The 16,494-nt window shown below is 46.0% G+C and overlaps 1 protein-coding gene across 1 annotated transcript; it reads left to right on the top strand.

The window, feature by feature from the left end:
- Window positions 1–338: 338 nt before the first annotated feature.
- Pglyrp4 (peptidoglycan recognition protein 4) lies at window positions 339–13,065 on the top strand. The gene is made up of 8 exons (XM_027392868.1): window positions 339–387; window positions 1,215–1,322; window positions 1,922–2,120; window positions 3,900–4,018; window positions 6,238–6,390; window positions 8,083–8,281; window positions 11,775–11,893; window positions 12,887–13,065. Exons 1-8 carry the CDS (start codon window positions 339–341, stop codon window positions 13,063–13,065), a joined length of 1,125 nt encoding a protein of 374 aa, XP_027248669.1.
- Window positions 13,066–16,494: the final 3,429 nt, after the last annotated feature.

Genomic DNA, 16,494 nt, shown 5'->3' with positions numbered 1-16,494 from the left:
GTTGAGTTTCTCAGACCACTTTTAGATTTTGTTCCTGTATATACAGAATGTGTGTGGGGTGTTATTTAAGACTTACTGCGCAAGTAGCTAAATAAACCACACACAGCAGGAAGCAGTAAATAGAGTTGCTAGATGTCTGTGCTAGGATGTCATGCACCGGCTGTGCACATGGCACTCAGAGGAGCCATAGCCAGGTGCTGGCCCTCAGGAGGCCCACTGCAAGGCAATAGGTAGACAGGTGGCATGCCATTGGCAGCTGGCACAGTCATGTTAACTGTCAGTGTCTCTCCTAGGGCTGCTGATCATACTTTGTGCCAGTGCCCTGGGACCTCCCAAGGATGTTTCCCTGGCTTCTTGTCTTCTCTACTCTGGTTTTCCCAGTATGGGGTAAGTTTTCTTTCTCTGGACCAAATGTGTGCTCTTCCCTGGTATGCAAGAAGAGCGTTATGGCGTCTGTAGACCTGGGGATGACTTTTTTTTTTTTTTACCTTACCTCAAGTAATACTTCTCAATAAATGGTTAAATTAAGTTTCTCCATCTGAAGACTGAGAAAAGATTGCTTCCCTCTAAATTGGAGGATTCAGTGAGGTAATGCACATGGATGACTTAGCACTTGCCAGTAAGTACCAATAAGAGGGAGCAATGGTTATATCTATGTCAGTATTGTGCCAACTAGCATTTTAACTAACTTAGATTTGTGCCTGTCAACAAAACAATGTTCCTTTGAAGCAATAATGTAAACCAGTGCCCAGTGACATCCTCACAGTCTTTCAAGTAGGAGCATGGGGTTGACCGATGTCCCAGCATTGAGCAGGTTCTGGCCTGGCTCACCAAAGGCAATTCTCTATTTCTTCTTATTGCATCACATACACAAAATGTACACAAACAAGATCACTGTGGTTTTGAGATGCCAGAATAGATTTCCCAGTTGTTTTTGCCAATTGCATATTTAGATATGGCTCATAATTGTTCAATCTGCCTGTCTCCCTACCTGTAGCAATGCACTATAATCCTGGGGGATTACCTGAAGACAGCCTTAGAGGAAACCATGTTATCACCTGTTAGAAGTTGTTCCCTGGTCATCCCAGAGGGGCTTCTTGGAGGAGATAGTGGAGAGTGGAAGCTGTTTCTGGCTGGAGCTCTGCTGTCCTATTATTATCAAAGGGTTCTGGAACTCTTTGAAGACACATGAAAACAGGAATGTGTTTTTGCAGGTGCTTCTTCCCGGGAAAAAACGCAAACTAATCAGATGTCAGAGGGGTTTCAGCAACTGCTTGGCAACATCTCCCAGTTCCTGGAGAAAGGCAAACCGGGCCGAGATGGTGAGGAGGCTTAGTGATCTGCCTGGGTTCTCATGCGGTCAGAAATGCATCTCAGGTCTGCACAGCCAGCTGTGACAGGGTGGATAGCATCTATTGTAGAGGCGCTCTGGCCAGCAGCTTAAGTGCATTTTTCTAGGCTTTTGGGTGTAGGGATGATATCAAAAGGGAGAAACAGTGCATGCAGGGTAGAGATCCAGGCCCTGAGTTCAGTGTGTCCAAGAATGGAGGGCAGATGAAGACCCTGCCTAGGGAGAGTCTCTAGGCTGAGGAGGAGATGTGACCCCTTAAGGAGAGTGGAAGTCAAAGAGGAAATTGCCAGAGTGCACAATGAGGTTACAAAGGCTGGATGGGGACAAGTGGATGCATGGACACACTTCTTAATGGTGGGGATTCCTGAGATGGGGGAGCAAAATATCCAGAGTCCCTGGCAAGTTCAGCTGCCCTGGGAGTGAGAGTCTGCAAGGAGCAGGGAGGTCTGACGCCTGCTGATATCTCTATGAGCGCCTCATCGCCAGCTGGGGCAGACAAAATTCAGGCCAACATGTGCAGCTCAGGTGGCAAATGTGGGACGCACTGATTGACATGCCATCTCCTCACAGATGATTTCATCATGGTCTCTCGAGAGGAATGGGGGACAAAAGCAACTGGCTGCAGCTCTAAGCTGAGCAGGCCAGCGAATGCCCTTGTCATACACCATGTCCCTGGACTAGAGTGTCACAGCCAGACTGTCTGTGGTCGGAAGCTTCAGGAACTGCAGGCCTATCACATCCGCAACGGTTGGTGTGATGTGGTCTACAAGTAAGTGTCTGGGCCTGGATCTCCAGGCATGATGTCAAAGCTGCTCTGTTAAGGTTCTTACAGTTTTTTTTTCCACCTATTTTCCTCATTTTCTTGGCTGTGGTTCTATCGGTTTTGTAATAAATACAGTATTCAGAAGTCTTCAAGAAATTCTGATATAATTTTCTGGGAAGTATGTGCCTCTGAGACATAGAAGGAAAACCAAGACATAGCTACTCCTTTACATGTCACGGGAAACTTGGTTTGCCCGACACACTGTAACGAGAGGTTCTTTGTCCCAGCAGGGTTCTGCTGCTCTTGAGTCCCAAAATGAACACACAAGACTTATATTAATTATGAAACTGTTGGACAGTGTCTAGGGCTTCTTATTGGCTAGCTCTGTCTTAATTATTAACCCATTTCAATTAATCTGTGTATTTCCACTCTCCCTGGGCTCACATTGTGATTCCTTTCTGCTTATACTTCCCAGAATTCTCCTCCTCTGGTAGTCCTGCGTATCCTTCTTGCCTGGCCACACAGTGTCTTATTCATCAATCAGTAAGAGAAACATATACACAGAAGGACAACCCCATCAACACACAGTGTACAGACCCCTTCCTTATACCCGAGTGTGTCTGATTATCTGCTAGTCTGAGCTGGGCAGAACAAGAACCACCATTTTCTCAAGGTAGGAAGGTTGTTTGGTTTCCTCAGTGACACACAGAAGAAGAGTCATCCAACCTAAACTAGCTGGACCTGCCTCTGTCCCAGAAGGTCTCCAGTGTATTGCAGGTGTGGGCTCTTATCTCTCACTGGGGCAACCATCCCACCTATGACCCCACCAGCCAGTCTAGGAGACTCCTGTCTGACTTTGGCCAGTTGTCCACAGTCTGGCCACGGTAATGGTAATGGCTTCTGACTTTAAGTACCCACAGCATCTCCACTTTCCCACAAAGGCCTCTCTGATTCAGAGGGGTTAATGGCCCCTGGGGGACAGGAGTAAGTGGGTAGCTTCATCAGCCCAGCTCTTCTGAAGGATGGCGCTAAAGCTCTTCAGAACGATGTGGTGGGTGAGTGGCACTCAGGGTCCAGTGCTGGGTGTCTACTCTCAAGCTAGCTCAGGGGCATTGGCTGTTGGATTTCTCTCTGTTTTTTTCCTCCCTGCTCCATCTCCCTGGCTTCTGGGATTCCTCCCCAAACACATTGCCGGCCACTATGTCTGTGTTTTGTATGCTGCGTTTATGTAGAAAGTTACCTGGAAGGAAACGAGTGAGCAGCCTGTGCGGAGGTTATGTGGGTAGGAGAGCCGTTTTTAGGGATGTATGGAGTTCGTGGAGACTAATATTGTGTGGCTAGGTCAACTGTAGTTTCTGTAGATGTCCCAGGTCTCCTCTTTCTTCTCAGTCTTTTTTTTTTTTTTTTTTCTGTGACAGGGTTTCTCTGTGTAGCTTTGGAGCCTATCCAGGCACTCACTCTGGAGACCAGGCTGGCCTTGAACTCACAGAGATCCGCCTGCTTCTGCCTCCCGAGTGCTGGGATTAAAGGCGTGTGCCACCAACACCCGATATACAAATTGGGTGTCTGGGAAAGGAAGGGAGTATGCAGTTTAGGTGTGGGTCCCTTTCAATGGTAAAGATGAGGATGCAGGACTTGGTCTTTCCCTTGTCTCAGACAATCCATGCAGATACTTTTTAGTGAACCTGCCCTGATCTCTTCTCCCTTCTGAGTCTGGGGAGGTAGTTTCATCTCTCTGGAATGTATGTCAGCACCAGTCAGTAACTTTTGTTTCCCTGCCCATAGTTTCCTGGTTGGGGATGATGGCAGAGTATATGAAGGTGTCGGCTGGAACATCCAAGGCTCACATGACCAAGGCTATAACAACATCTCCTTAGGCATTGCCTTCTTTGGTGCCCAGGAAGGTAATGGCTCCTCAGGTGACTGCCCTTCAGAGAGTTCCTGCTGCTTTCTCTTGAGGCTCAGCTGCCCTCTCAGGCATCTCTGCAAAGCCAGTTTCTCTTGGCATTTTCCTCTCCGTTGGTTTCCAGAACACACACTATGATGCCCTTCCTTCTTCTCCGGCTTCTTTCTCCAACTCTGCCACATTTCTTCCTCAGACCCCCAGGCTTCTCTAGGCAAGCCCCCCCTTCCCAAGCTTCTATCTGCCAGGCCCTTGATCTGCTCTTCTTCAGGCGTCCCCCCTGTTAGTGACTATCACACCTTCTCTCCAGCACTGGCAGGTCTGTGGCTGTAGGCCCGGTGTCACCTCTGTCCATCTTTCACTTCTAGACTTTCTACTCATTAAAAAAATAAACTACCTTGATGCCTCTGTAGTAGGTATTTTTCTTGCTGCTGTGACCAAATACCAGATGAAACCATCTTAAGGAAGCAAGGACTTATTCAAGGTTGCAGTGTGAGGGGAGACACCATGTCAGAGGCACGAAGTGGCACCCGCTGTCAGGAACAAGAGGGTGACATTGGTGCTTACCCTATTCTCTCCTGAGTTCAGCCTAGGAGTCCACCCCATGGAATGGTGCTGTCTGAATTTAGAGTGGCTCATCCCACCTTAGTGAGCACATTCAGGAAAAATGGCCACAGGTGTGTCTCCTAGACCTGCTCAAGTGGACAGTTGATTGCATTAATTTTATTCATGGAGTATATTTTGACCATGTTTTCCACATCTCCCTACCCATCCAACTTCCTGTTCTCTCTCTCTTAAAAAACAGTCTAAGCAAAACAAAATGAATCAAAATCTCAAAGCAGGGCAAGACCCACGGAATTTGTTTTGTGTTGGGCTATTCTTGGGACATAACAGCCTCCGACAGTCTTCCATTTTCTTCCAAGCCTGCTGATCCTAGTCCCCCTGCACCCTGCATCCTAACAGAGTGTGTCTGGGGGCTGATTGCTCTTCCTTCCTTCCTTCCTTCCTTCCTTCCTTCCTTCCTTCCTTCCTTCCTCCCTCCCTCCCTTCCTCCCTTCCCTCCTCTTTCTTTCTTTCTTTCTTTCTTTCTTTCTTTCTTTCTTTCTTTCTTTCTTCCTTTCTTTCTTTCTCTCATTTTTCATTTATTTTATATACCAACCACAGTTTCCTCTCCCTCTTCTCTTCCCTCCCTGCCCCTCCCATCTCTTCCCCCATCCACTCCTCCACTGTTCAGAAAGGGTCAGGCCTCTCATGGTAGTCAACAAAGCTCTTCCCCCTGCATCAAGACTGGGTGAGGCATCCTTGCATGGGGAATAGGTTACAAAAAGTCAGTTCTGTGAGCTGATTTATATATACATATACTATTTATTATTATTATTATTATTATTATTATTATTTTGATAATAATATCAAAATATTATAATATCAAAATATAATAATATCAAAATGGGTTTCTCTGTGAAACAGTCCTGCCTGTCCTGGAACTCACTCTGTAAACCAGGCTGGCCTTGAACTCACAGAGATCCTCCTGCCTCTACCTCCCAAGTGCTGGGATTAAAGGGTGCGCCATCACCGCCTAGCTCTGTTAACCTATTTTGTATAGCTAGTTTCTCATTTCCTACTCAGTACCCTTTGGGATAGTCCAGGTAGATTCCATATTTCCCATTACTGCACTATGCAACCCAAATTTCAGAGAAGTGAATAGCCTAAAGGGACACACTATGGGAAAGGAGTCGGAATGAGCCTGCATTTTCATTTCCAATAGGAGCGTGGTCTCCAGAGTACTGGGTTCAGAATGCCTGTTTAATGTATAGATTTATTTGTTGTTTTTGGATTTGAAGCATGTACTTTTTAGATTCCAAATGCTTCTTCATGAACAAGGGGGTGGCTAACAGTGTTTGATTCAGGGTTTTGTGCAGAGAAAGATGATAGTGTGAGCAGGCGGGGCTTCCTGGGAGAGCTATCCTGAAGCTCTCTTGTGGGTGGGCAGTGTGGGTATGTAAAGTCTTGGCACAGGGTTGGGAAGGGCTTCAACCTGAGCCACTCTGAGCTCTGTTATCACAGGTCTTTGATGCTCACCCCTCTGACTTGAGGGAGGAACCTATCCCCATTGTTTCTTCTAGCAGTTGTGTAGGTTTGTTGGTGACACCTCAGCTTCTTCCCACTGTACCCTGATATACTAGACCAGACAGGGACGCCCTACAAATCACTCTCTTCCAGGCCACAGTCCCAGCCCTGTTGCTCTGTCAGCTCTGAAGGGCCTGATTTCCCACGCTGTGAAGAAGGGCCACTTGTCACCCAAGTACATCCAGCCGCTTCTTGTGAAAAGTGAAAACTGCCTGGTCCCTCCACAGAAGGGGAGACAGAAGAGAGGTGAGGCCTGCTCCCCTTCCGGTATTTCCAGTCCTACATACTAGGATGGTGGCATTCCTAAATGCCTCCAGGAGTGACCTCGTCAGGCTTTTCTCACATCCTTCCCAGAGCCCTGTGGTCCCAGCTTTCTGAAATGCTGGTGCTGGCAAACCTTGAGAGAACTCTCTAGGCCACCTCTTCCCCCAATTAGCTGCAGTAATAGTGCTGCATCAGTATGAGTGGTGTCACATGGACAGTCTTTCTGCAGTCACCCCACACCTCTTCTTCAGCAAAAACAGGACCTAAGGAACAAAGTACAAGAGACTTTGAGTCATAGAGCTTCAGTGCAGAGGGGGAAAGATAATGAACAAATAAACAGATAAAATACTCAGGAATTTCAGCATTTAGGAGAGAGAGGCAGAGCATCTCTGAGTTCAAGGCCAGCCTGGTCTATAATGTGAGTTCCAGGACAACCAGGACTGTAGAGTGAATCCCTGTCTTGACAAACCAAACAACAACAACAATACCCCTTAACTCAGTATGTTATGTGGTGAGAATTTCAGGGAAGAAAATAGTCATAGAAAAGAAGAGGGTACACTTACAGTTTTTACTCACATTCTTGTATACAAGCACACCTTTAAAAATTCAGAAAGTAATACAAAGTTATGTTACACTGACATTAAAGGAGGACTTTAAAAATAATTCACACAAGTTAGGTGCTGCTTTGTCTTAACAAGCAGTGACATCAAAACCAATGAGTTTTTAGATTCTTTTATTTTATTGTTTTATGTATATGAGTGCTTTGCATGAACACATATATGTGTACCATGTGTGAGCCTTGTGCCCATGGACGACAGAAGAGGTCATCAGATCTCCTGGAATTTCAGGCGACTATGAACCATTATGAGAGTGTTGGAAACTGAATCCAGTCCTCTCCAAGAGCAACAAGTGCTCTTAACCACTTCTCCATCCCCAAGCCACTATTTTTCTTTCTTTCCCTTTCTTTTCTTCTTCCTTTTTCTTTTTTTGGTGAACCACCAGTGAATGTTATTGGGATTAACTACAGGAGTATGGATGAGAGGTTACTATGACACAGCTTCCTCAGTAAAAGCCCACCCCAGCCTGGGTGGTTACTCCCACACCTGGAGCTCACTGCACAATCTGCAGGGAGTTCAACAAGTTGGAGGGTGTCTTCTCCAGACAGCCCAGCCAGTCTCAGCTTCTCACAAACGGCTCTGCTGGTCTTAGAGTCTCAGTGTTCCTTACTGCTTGTGTGTGTTCGGGGACAGGAGAAGTCTAGTGAACCCGGTTAGTATCAAGGACTTCCTGAAGCTTTTTAGATAAAACCAGAGACAACTATTGGCCTTTTCTCAGGCTTAATGAAGTTTGAAGAAACTTGTCCTTATTGTCATGAGCCCTGAATCAGTTTGACCTCTGCCTCAAAACTGCTGCCATGTGTCCACATTGAGGATTGCTTTACACAGGCAGAATCTTAGGAGTTTTAAGTGTCTGTTAAACAGACACTTAAATAGAGTGCTTCTGTGTTTGCTGCTTGGATCAGTTCACTCCAGAGTACCACAGTCAGGCCTGGGAGGGGCTTTGAGGGTGGCTGGGAGATCTCAGCAGCCTTAAGTAGTCATGTGGTTGGCACAGCATGGCAAAATGAATCTTTCATGTGTTGTCATTTGTTTTTGTCATTTTATCCGACAACAGCTTGCCCCCACATTGTTCCACGGTCTGCTTGGGGAGCAAGAGAGTCCCACTGCTCCAAGATGACTCTCCCCGCAAAGTATGCCATCATCCTTCACTCTGCTGGGAGAACCTGCAGTCAGCCCAATGAGTGCCGCCTGCTGGTCCGAGATCTCCAGTCCTTCTTCATGGACAGGCTAAATGACTGTGACATTGGATATAAGTAAGTGATCCCAAGGATGGTGCTGGTTTCCTTTGGTTAGAGAATCTGAATCTCTCAACAGGAGGGAAAGGGAGCTAATTTTGACTGATTATTCACCATAGGAACCACCTAAAGGTACTTACATTGACTTTTTACCCACTCCAGGGTGCTCTTATTTAGGAAAAAGGAAAGGGGCAGTCACAGCTCCAAGCATGTCCTCAAAATGTGTGCCTACTAAAGGCAGTATATGGATATTATGGATCCCAAGGCTTCTGAAGAGATATTAGAGGAAGGCCCAATGTGAGAGATTGAAATCTGTAGAGAAGGTCACCCAGGTCCACATCCACTGTTTGCATGCAACTGCTTCTCATTATACTGTGGCCCAGGCGTTGCCCTCTGCTTGGCTTTCTCTTTCTGGTGTTATTGTGGCAGTCCTTCACATCTAAGACTCTGAACAATCAGAGAGAGAGAGAGAGAGAGAGAGAGAGAGAGAGAGAGAGAGAGAGACTTTCCTACATGGAGACAATGGATGACATTCAATAATTTTCAGTGCCAAAGTCTTCAATTCTATAATAAAGAATGTGGAAAGACATTTTTCCTCCTCCTGCATTTCTTCCCTCATCCTCCGCCTGTGTCTGTCTGTCTGTCTGTCTGCCTTTCTCCTCGCACCTTTCTTTTTCTCCTCCTATCCTGTTTCCTCCGTTCCTGCCTTCTCATTTAGTATAATCAAAATGAATACAAAATTCTATGACTGAGTTTTGTTGGTCAAGAATAATATGTTAAAAGGCAGTGACTTAAGACAGGCCCCCACAGAAAACAAAATGTCCCACAAAACAGGCAAAAACATCAGAGGATGTTTCTAGAGTTTGAAGGTAAGACGCCAGAATACCTTACTCATTTCTCATCACTGTCAAACTAAATTTGAAGCCTGAGGATAAGCCACCACTGATTCATATGGTGTGTTTGTACGTGCTAATAAAAAGAGCCACTCTCTTAGGGACATTCGTGGATTAGCTTCTGGGGCTGTATTTTAGTTTTGGCTGTTCCTGCTGGGCACCAGTGTGCAATGTGCTTGCCTCAGTTGGATTTGTCACTTGCTACATTCTTCTAAGGTCACTGATTCTCTTCTTGCTCTCCATTTTAGTGAGGCTCTTTAAAGATGGGAGAAAATATTACCTCTGGTCATCTATTAGGACCTACAAGACAATTCCTAGGTTCCACCATTCAGGACAATCTGATGGTGTTCTCCTTAACTGCAAAGGAGATGCAATTATCAAATTGCATCAAGTTATCAAATACGGATTTGGAAATCTCAAATTAAGGATGGAAGTTTCTCTTTCCTGCTCAGGCTCCAGAAAGCAGCTACCTTTTCCTAGGCTTCTGATTTGTATTTTGCATCTTGTCACCATTCTGGAGAGGGTCTGACCTCAGGACCAAACACTCATTCTCCCACCTCACAGCTCTAGGCTGTGCTTTCGGGATGCTTCCTGAGGGAGCACAGGTGGCCCTTACCCTCCTGGAGCTAAGACTTCAGGGAGAGGGAAAAGAGCTTACAAAGTAAGTTTCAGCAAAGTGAATCATGTGCTCCTATGAAGGACACATGAAGGATGAGCAGGATGCAGGGGGAGGAGGAGGAAGGACTTGTTCCTTAGAGGAGTAACTTGGTAGCTGGAATCCAAGAAGGGAGTGGGGGTGAGTTAGAGGAGGAAGCAGCAAGAGTGTTTCAAACACAGGAAAGCCCTGGATTCCAGCATAAGAATAGTGTCTCAGAGGAGCTGAGAAGTGGCTTATGATCACACAAATGCCAATATTGGATGTGGTGAGAGGTGAGCTTGGGAGGCGGAAGAGCCATGTCCAGAAGAATGATATAGCTTCAACTGGGGAATTTGGGTTCTGAGTAAAAAGGTCTAAGAGCAGGATTTTGCACGATAAGATTTGTGTTTTAAAAAGATGCCTTGGATAATGCCTTTGAAACAGATTGGTGAGGGTGAACCCAAAGGCAGTGAGATTTGAAGCTGTGGCAATTCAGGCAAGGCAAGATATTGACAGGGGTAAGAGGGTACAGATGTCACAGGGAGAAGTGGAGGCACTTAAGGGTTCATGAAAACAAGCGGCTAATGACTAAGGTGCAGGACTATGTCAGGGAGGTGTCTGGGAGATACCGACAAGTCTTGGCTGGCAGGTGGATGGAGTGAGTGGGCTGTGGCCTGGGATTGGAGCCGGTGGATGGTAATTTTCTCTACAATGCTGTCCCAGAGAAGAGCAGGTGGGAGGTGGCTCCAACTGTGAGTTGTGCACTTTCATAGATGATGAAGTCAAGGAAATGGATCGGTTAGTTCTGAGGGTGCGTAGAGTGAGGAGAAAGGCACAGGGTGCACCCCAAGGAGAAGCGCACACACTTGAGGAGGCTGAGCACAGATGCCAGTCTGCAGACATGAGGGTGAGTGGACCATTACATAGTGGAAGTCTTGAGAAGAAGATGTCTGGAGGACGAAGAGAGTTGACAGGTTCAGCTTCCTGGAAACCGATGGTTAGACATTTGGGAAATCAGGGTGTGAGTGGCTAAGTCGTTTATGTTCTAAAAGCAGCTACTGTGGCAGTTTAACCCTGCAGAAATCTGCAAATTTTTTAAGTCTGGGTCCCTCTAGAGCCCCATTCCCCTAGGTGCTTTCATTATCATGCCACTCACAAGGACTCTTTCTTGTTCTGTAACTAGGTGTCACAGTAAAGAAAAATACCTTAATAGAGGGAGCCGTTATGGGCTTAACGAGAAACCTGGCACTAGGGAAATTCCCAGAAATTCACAAAGTTGACCCCAACTAAGAATCTAAGCAATAGTGGAGAGGCTACCTTAAATGCCTTACCCTATAATGAGATGGATGACTACCTTAAATGCCATCCTAGAGCCTTCATCCAGTAGCTGATGGAAGCAGTAGCAGAGATTCACTGCTAAGCACTGAGCTTAGCACTCCTGGAATCCAATTGTAGAGAGGGAGGAGTGATGAGCAAAGGGGTTAGGATTATGCTGGGGAAACCCACAGAAACAACTGACCTGAGCAAGTGGGAACTCATAGACCCCAATCTGACAGTTGGGGAACCTGAATAAGACTGAACCAGGCCCCCTGAACATGGGTGTCAGTTGGGGGGCTTGGGCAGTCTATGGGGCTGCTGGTAGTGGAACCAGTATTTATCCCTAGTACACGAATGGACTTTGGGAGCCCATCCCCTATGGAGGGAAACTCTCTCAGCCTAGATACATGGGAAGAGGGTCTGTTCGAAATGATGTGACAGACTTTGACGATCCCTCATAGGAGGCCTCACCCTCTCTGAGGGGGTGGGATGGGGAGATGGTGGGAGGATGGGAGGGAGAGGGAACTGGGATTATGTAAAATAAAGTTGTTTTTAATTTAAATAAAAAATTAATAAAAAAGAAATGAGTGATGAAGGAAGGTGAGTGTCAATCCCAGAATGCTTCTCTTTCGTGCTAATCTTCATCTCTCCTGTGTTTCTCCAGCTTCCTCGTGGGCCAGGATGGTGGTGTTTATGAAGGGGTGGGCTGGAACAGCCAAGGCTCCCACACGGATGGCTACAATGACATTGCTTTGAGTATCACCTTCCTGGGCCTCTTCACAGGTAAGTGGAAGCTTTGGTAGTTTTGATCCTCATGTGATGCCTCAGGAGAATGTCTGATTTGGACAAAAAGACATCAGACTCAGACATCATTTACAGTATCACATGCTAAGCTTTGCATTTATATGAGTGTGGCTGGAGGTGACCCTCAGATCCTAGAGAGAATAGGTACTCTAAATTACCCCCCCCCCGTCCCTCCCTCCCTTCCTTGACCCTTTCTCAGCTATAATGAATGAGTAAACAAGGTAAAAGCCTTTGTGAGTAATTTGAGTAATGTCAGCTCCTCTTTGTAACCTATCCTATTTTGGTTCTCATGGTAACAGCTCCAGACTGATCAGCCTTATACACAAAGCTGGGATTCAGGGATTTGCCTTGACTGCGCTGAAAATGTTTATTTACTCAGAGTTCCTGACTAGAGTTAGGGTACTGTTGTTAAATCGCTGGGAAGGTTCTGGCTGGTTTGAAAATGAGCATCAGATGGAGCTAAGGGCAGGTGAGAAGATGCTGAGCACAAATCATGGAGAAGGCCTGTAAACCTCACTGCTCTGACATTCTGGAGGAGGAAATTCATTGTCACAGACCCATCTGTGCTTTGGAGGGTGGTTGGCACTGTCATTCCTTCTCCCAACTCGAAAGTAAGAGTGTCCTTTCTTCTTCAAATTTGTCAACCAAGAATATCTCTAGGCATTGCTAAATGTTACTTAGGGGACTAAAATGTCCCCACTGGAGAACTATCAGGACAAATTTCTGCAGTAGGAAGACCTTCAGAGTTCTTCAGATCTATATTTATAATTCCAGCACCAGCAATTCAAAGTCAGAAAAACTTTGGAGCTGAGACATCTGAAATCTTAATCTGGCATTATGTCTGTCTAACGAATGGCTGCCAATAGTCAAATATGCTAGCTTAGTTGTGGGCTGGGTGGGTTTGAGGTCATGTTCTGGCCTGGGCTGGGTACCCTAGGATCCTACAAACAATGGTCTGGCTGTGTTTTGCAGGTTCCTCACCCAATGCAGCTGCCCTGGAAGCAGCTCAGGACCTGATCCAGTGTGCTGTAGACAAGGGGTACCTGACCCCTGACTACCTGCTAATGGGCCACAGTGATGTGTCCAATACTCTGTCCCCTGGACAGGCATTGTACAACATCATCAAGACGTGGCCTCACTTCAAGCACTGAGGGAGGCCCCAGTCCAATTTGAGGATGCACCTCCTGCTGGGTGTCTGTTCTTACCTCCCACCCTGGACTAGCATCTCTGTTCTCTCATTTCAAAGTTTACCTTGTTCATCTCCCAGATGTCTCCAAGTTCTTTTACACACAATCCTGAATTTCTCTCCTGGGCACTTGTCTTCTCAGCCATGTGAGGTAATGGGCTGGTTCTTGTCATTCATCTATATCCCTAGTTATCTGCCCTTCTGCTTGGCACACAGGCACCTGTGGTTTGTCTGGCAGCTTCCAGTGCTCATCACAGCCCAGGTGGGTTGTTCTCCCTTGCTCTGCTCACACTTCCGCCTGTGTGCATGTGAATTCTCCCTTTATTTAAGCGTTTAGGTTGCTTGCAGGCTTATCTATTCATTCTCTTCTAGTCTGAAATTTTACCAGGGCAGCAGCTGAGTTTTCTTCATCACCAGATAGTCTATGTCAGCTCTGTGATCTGTATCTAAAAGTTAGTAGGTGTTATAGATCTTCATTAGAGAACTGGATGACAAGTTAAAGGTCCCAGTCCTTTCCCAAAAGTTTGCCCTCATCCCCTTGTGGAAGCCCTGGTGTCTAGTACTGCATACTCTTACTGTTCTCTGCACTGGCACTCTTGGTTGAAGGCTCGGAGCTGGCTGTGTTGACTTGTCCATAACAGATGCCGTGTCTCTAGAGTCCTGTGCCACTGTATCCACAGAGCACCCTGAGTGCCAGGACCACACACTCCTCCAAGGCCACGGCAGACCTGTGATAACACTTGCTGCCCAGTACTGTGGCCTGCCTGTGCCTGGATGAGTCCTGCTGGGCTGACCCTGGTGCTCTGCAACCCTCACTACCCTCATTCTTTGTTGTGCTTATTGGAAACACATGAAACATTGTTTTTCTCTGTGTTATTCTGCAAAATGGAAGTGAGAGTAAGAGGGAAACAGGAGAGATGAATAAAAGGAATATAATGTAGGGATTGTCTTGTTGAAGTTTGAATGTTTTGTTTTAGATGCTTTTGTTGCTCTTATTTTAATAAAATAAATACAAGAGTTCTCTCTTTTTCCCCCCTGCCTTCTCATTTTTGCTGGGGACTGAACCTGGAGCCTCACACAGGCTACACACTGAACTACATTCCTTGTCTTAAAGGTCCTACTTTAAGGCAGAAGTTTTGTGCTTTTTCCTGGCAGTCAGTGGCCTCCATTTCCATGTCTGCATTTGTTATCAGGCCATTTGTGTCAAGAGGGCAGGGGTTCTCCCTATTCTTCAGGGGCAGAGTAGCAAGGTCAGATTTGGGGTTTCCTCTTGTCTCTTTCAACAGGAGGACATAGCTCTAGGCCAGAGCCTCCCAGATACTCTTTCCCAAGCATCCTGACAGCCACAAACCCTCCACAATGGAGACTGAGGACAGGTTTATGTGTTCCAACCTCTCCTCTGCTCTGTTGATGGAGGTAAGTAAATAAAGGGAGATAAGGGAGGGGCATCTTCTGGAAGAATGAGATGGAGCTGTCCAGATTCTAGGAGCTGAGGCAAAGTGCTGCTGTTCTTGGGGAATCAGGAGGCAAGTTTCCCACCTTTCTGGGAGTAGGACTAGTCTCTTTCCCTCCCTCTCACCATCTACACCTCTCTAAGTTCTTCCTAAGTCCTCATGAAAAATAATTATAGGATTGAGTTGTTGACATTTTTCATGAATTTGTGCTATTTAAAAATTATTCCTTAATATTAAAATAAGTCAGTGATTGCTACATGATTGGCATTTTGGAGTCATTTTCCAGGCCCTAGAGACAGAATTTCTCTTCTACATCCTTCCCATAGAGTAGGTACTTTCTGTTTCTTAGCTTTTCCCTGAACATCTGCTTTAGGGATGATAGCACTATGCATCCCATAGGTTGTGGGATTGATTCTATCACCCTGTGTGAAGTGTTACAACCAGTGTCTGGCACATGGTGAGGCTTCAGCTGTTGCTGTGTTTCTATTGTAGTCTTTCCCAGCAGCATGGCCACTCCTGTTTGGCTCTGCTTCTTCTTGGATAGCAGCTTTGACTTCCCTGTAAGAGTTTACTGTTGTCTGTGTTGTGGCTCAACTGCAGCCATATAAAATATAGAGGAAGAGAACAAAGCTTGGTCATACAAGAGAGCAGATGTGAAGATGTCTGCTATCACAGGTGGAATGAAGCCTGAGTCTCCCTCTTTATGTACATTAGTGCTAACAGATTAGTAAGTATTTATATATCCTGTAGTTAGCAATTTCCAGTACCAATATGGACTTATGTTGAGGATGACGGGTTTGTTTCAATTTATGATAAAGAGGGAAAACCAACTCAGTCAAGGTCACATGTGAGTCATGCACTGTAGATGACAGTGATTTCCTAAAGTAAGCTTCTGAACTTTACATTTTTGGCAAGACACCCTCTTTTACAGCATGGCGCAGTAAACTGTTCCAGAGTGGCAGCAGACATCTGCTGGCCCTCATCTGCTCTAATCATTTATCTACCAGATTGGAGACTGTCTCTCTGTTCTCCAGTCACCCTGTGTGCTTCTGGACCTTCACAGATTTTTTTCCCACCACCCCCTGAGTGATGCTCTTATTTCTTCCTCTCCAAAGTGCAGAGCTTCAAGCAGTGTGCTTATATCTTTCTTTGATGGTGGTGGTTATGTGTCTGATGCAATATGTATCTGTAGTCAATAGCAAGATGATCAAGGTTTGGAAAAAGCAAGTTTGGACAACTCGTGTTTATGTGACTATGAATGAAAACCAGTTTGTGGTGGGCAGAATCCTTGCGATCATGCGGATAAACTGATTTTACTTTCCTCAGCTCTCTGGATTTAGCTTAAGGGAGTTCATATAAGTACTGGCCACATGGCAGAAATCAAGGCCCAGGCAAAACATACTTCCTCTCACCAAACCAATCTGGCTATCCCTGTTGCCGAAGGCACAGACTGCTGGCTACAGAGGCTAGTACCATATTTCCAGTCAACATCATTACTGGAGAGACTCCGCCACCGCTTATGAACAGCAATTACCATAGATTGCTGCCATCCTGGGCAGTGCCATTATTTTCCTCCTTCCAATGGATACCTGCACTTGTATGGCATATTCTTTATGCAATATCTCTACCAGCACCTCTCCCACTGTCCCGTGATGACCTGGGTCTCTACCATGATCAGCACTGTTTTCTGCAGAGGTGCCCATCAGACAGGAGCGAATCATGGATAAGGTCGACAGCAGCATGGAAACTGAAAACCCATCTTTCCCTCAATGCAAAGACATAAAGCACGTGGGGAGTGAGACAGACAGGGACAGTGACACAGAGAAAGACAAACAGAGACAGAGAGGCTCAGGTGAAATCTGTAATTGTGTTAGGTGACAATGAGAGCTGAACCCTTGAAGAATACAATACAAAGAAACAACACTCAATGAAAATGTAAA

The sequence above is a fragment of the Cricetulus griseus genome (genome assembly GCF_003668045.3).
Source record: "Cricetulus griseus strain 17A/GY chromosome 1 unlocalized genomic scaffold, alternate assembly CriGri-PICRH-1.0 chr1_0, whole genome shotgun sequence".
Lineage (NCBI taxonomy): Eukaryota > Metazoa > Chordata > Mammalia > Rodentia > Cricetidae > Cricetulus > Cricetulus griseus.
Note: the sequence above shows the minus strand (reverse complement) of the source record. Positions and strands in the feature narration are given on the sequence as shown.

Bases quoted from the DNA above. Each gene is read 5' to 3' on its own strand.
- Pglyrp4 (XM_027392868.1), top strand. From the start codon at position 339: ATGTTTCCCTGGCTTCTTGTCTTCTCTACTCTGGTTTTCCCAGTATGG. The intron at 6,391-8,082 runs GTGAGGCCTGCT...ATCCGACAACAG, and splicing joins GAAGGGGAGACAGAAGAGAG to CTTGCCCCCACATTGTTCCA. The intron at 11,894-12,886 runs GTAAGTGGAAGC...TGTGTTTTGCAG, and splicing joins CTTCCTGGGCCTCTTCACAG to GTTCCTCACCCAATGCAGCT.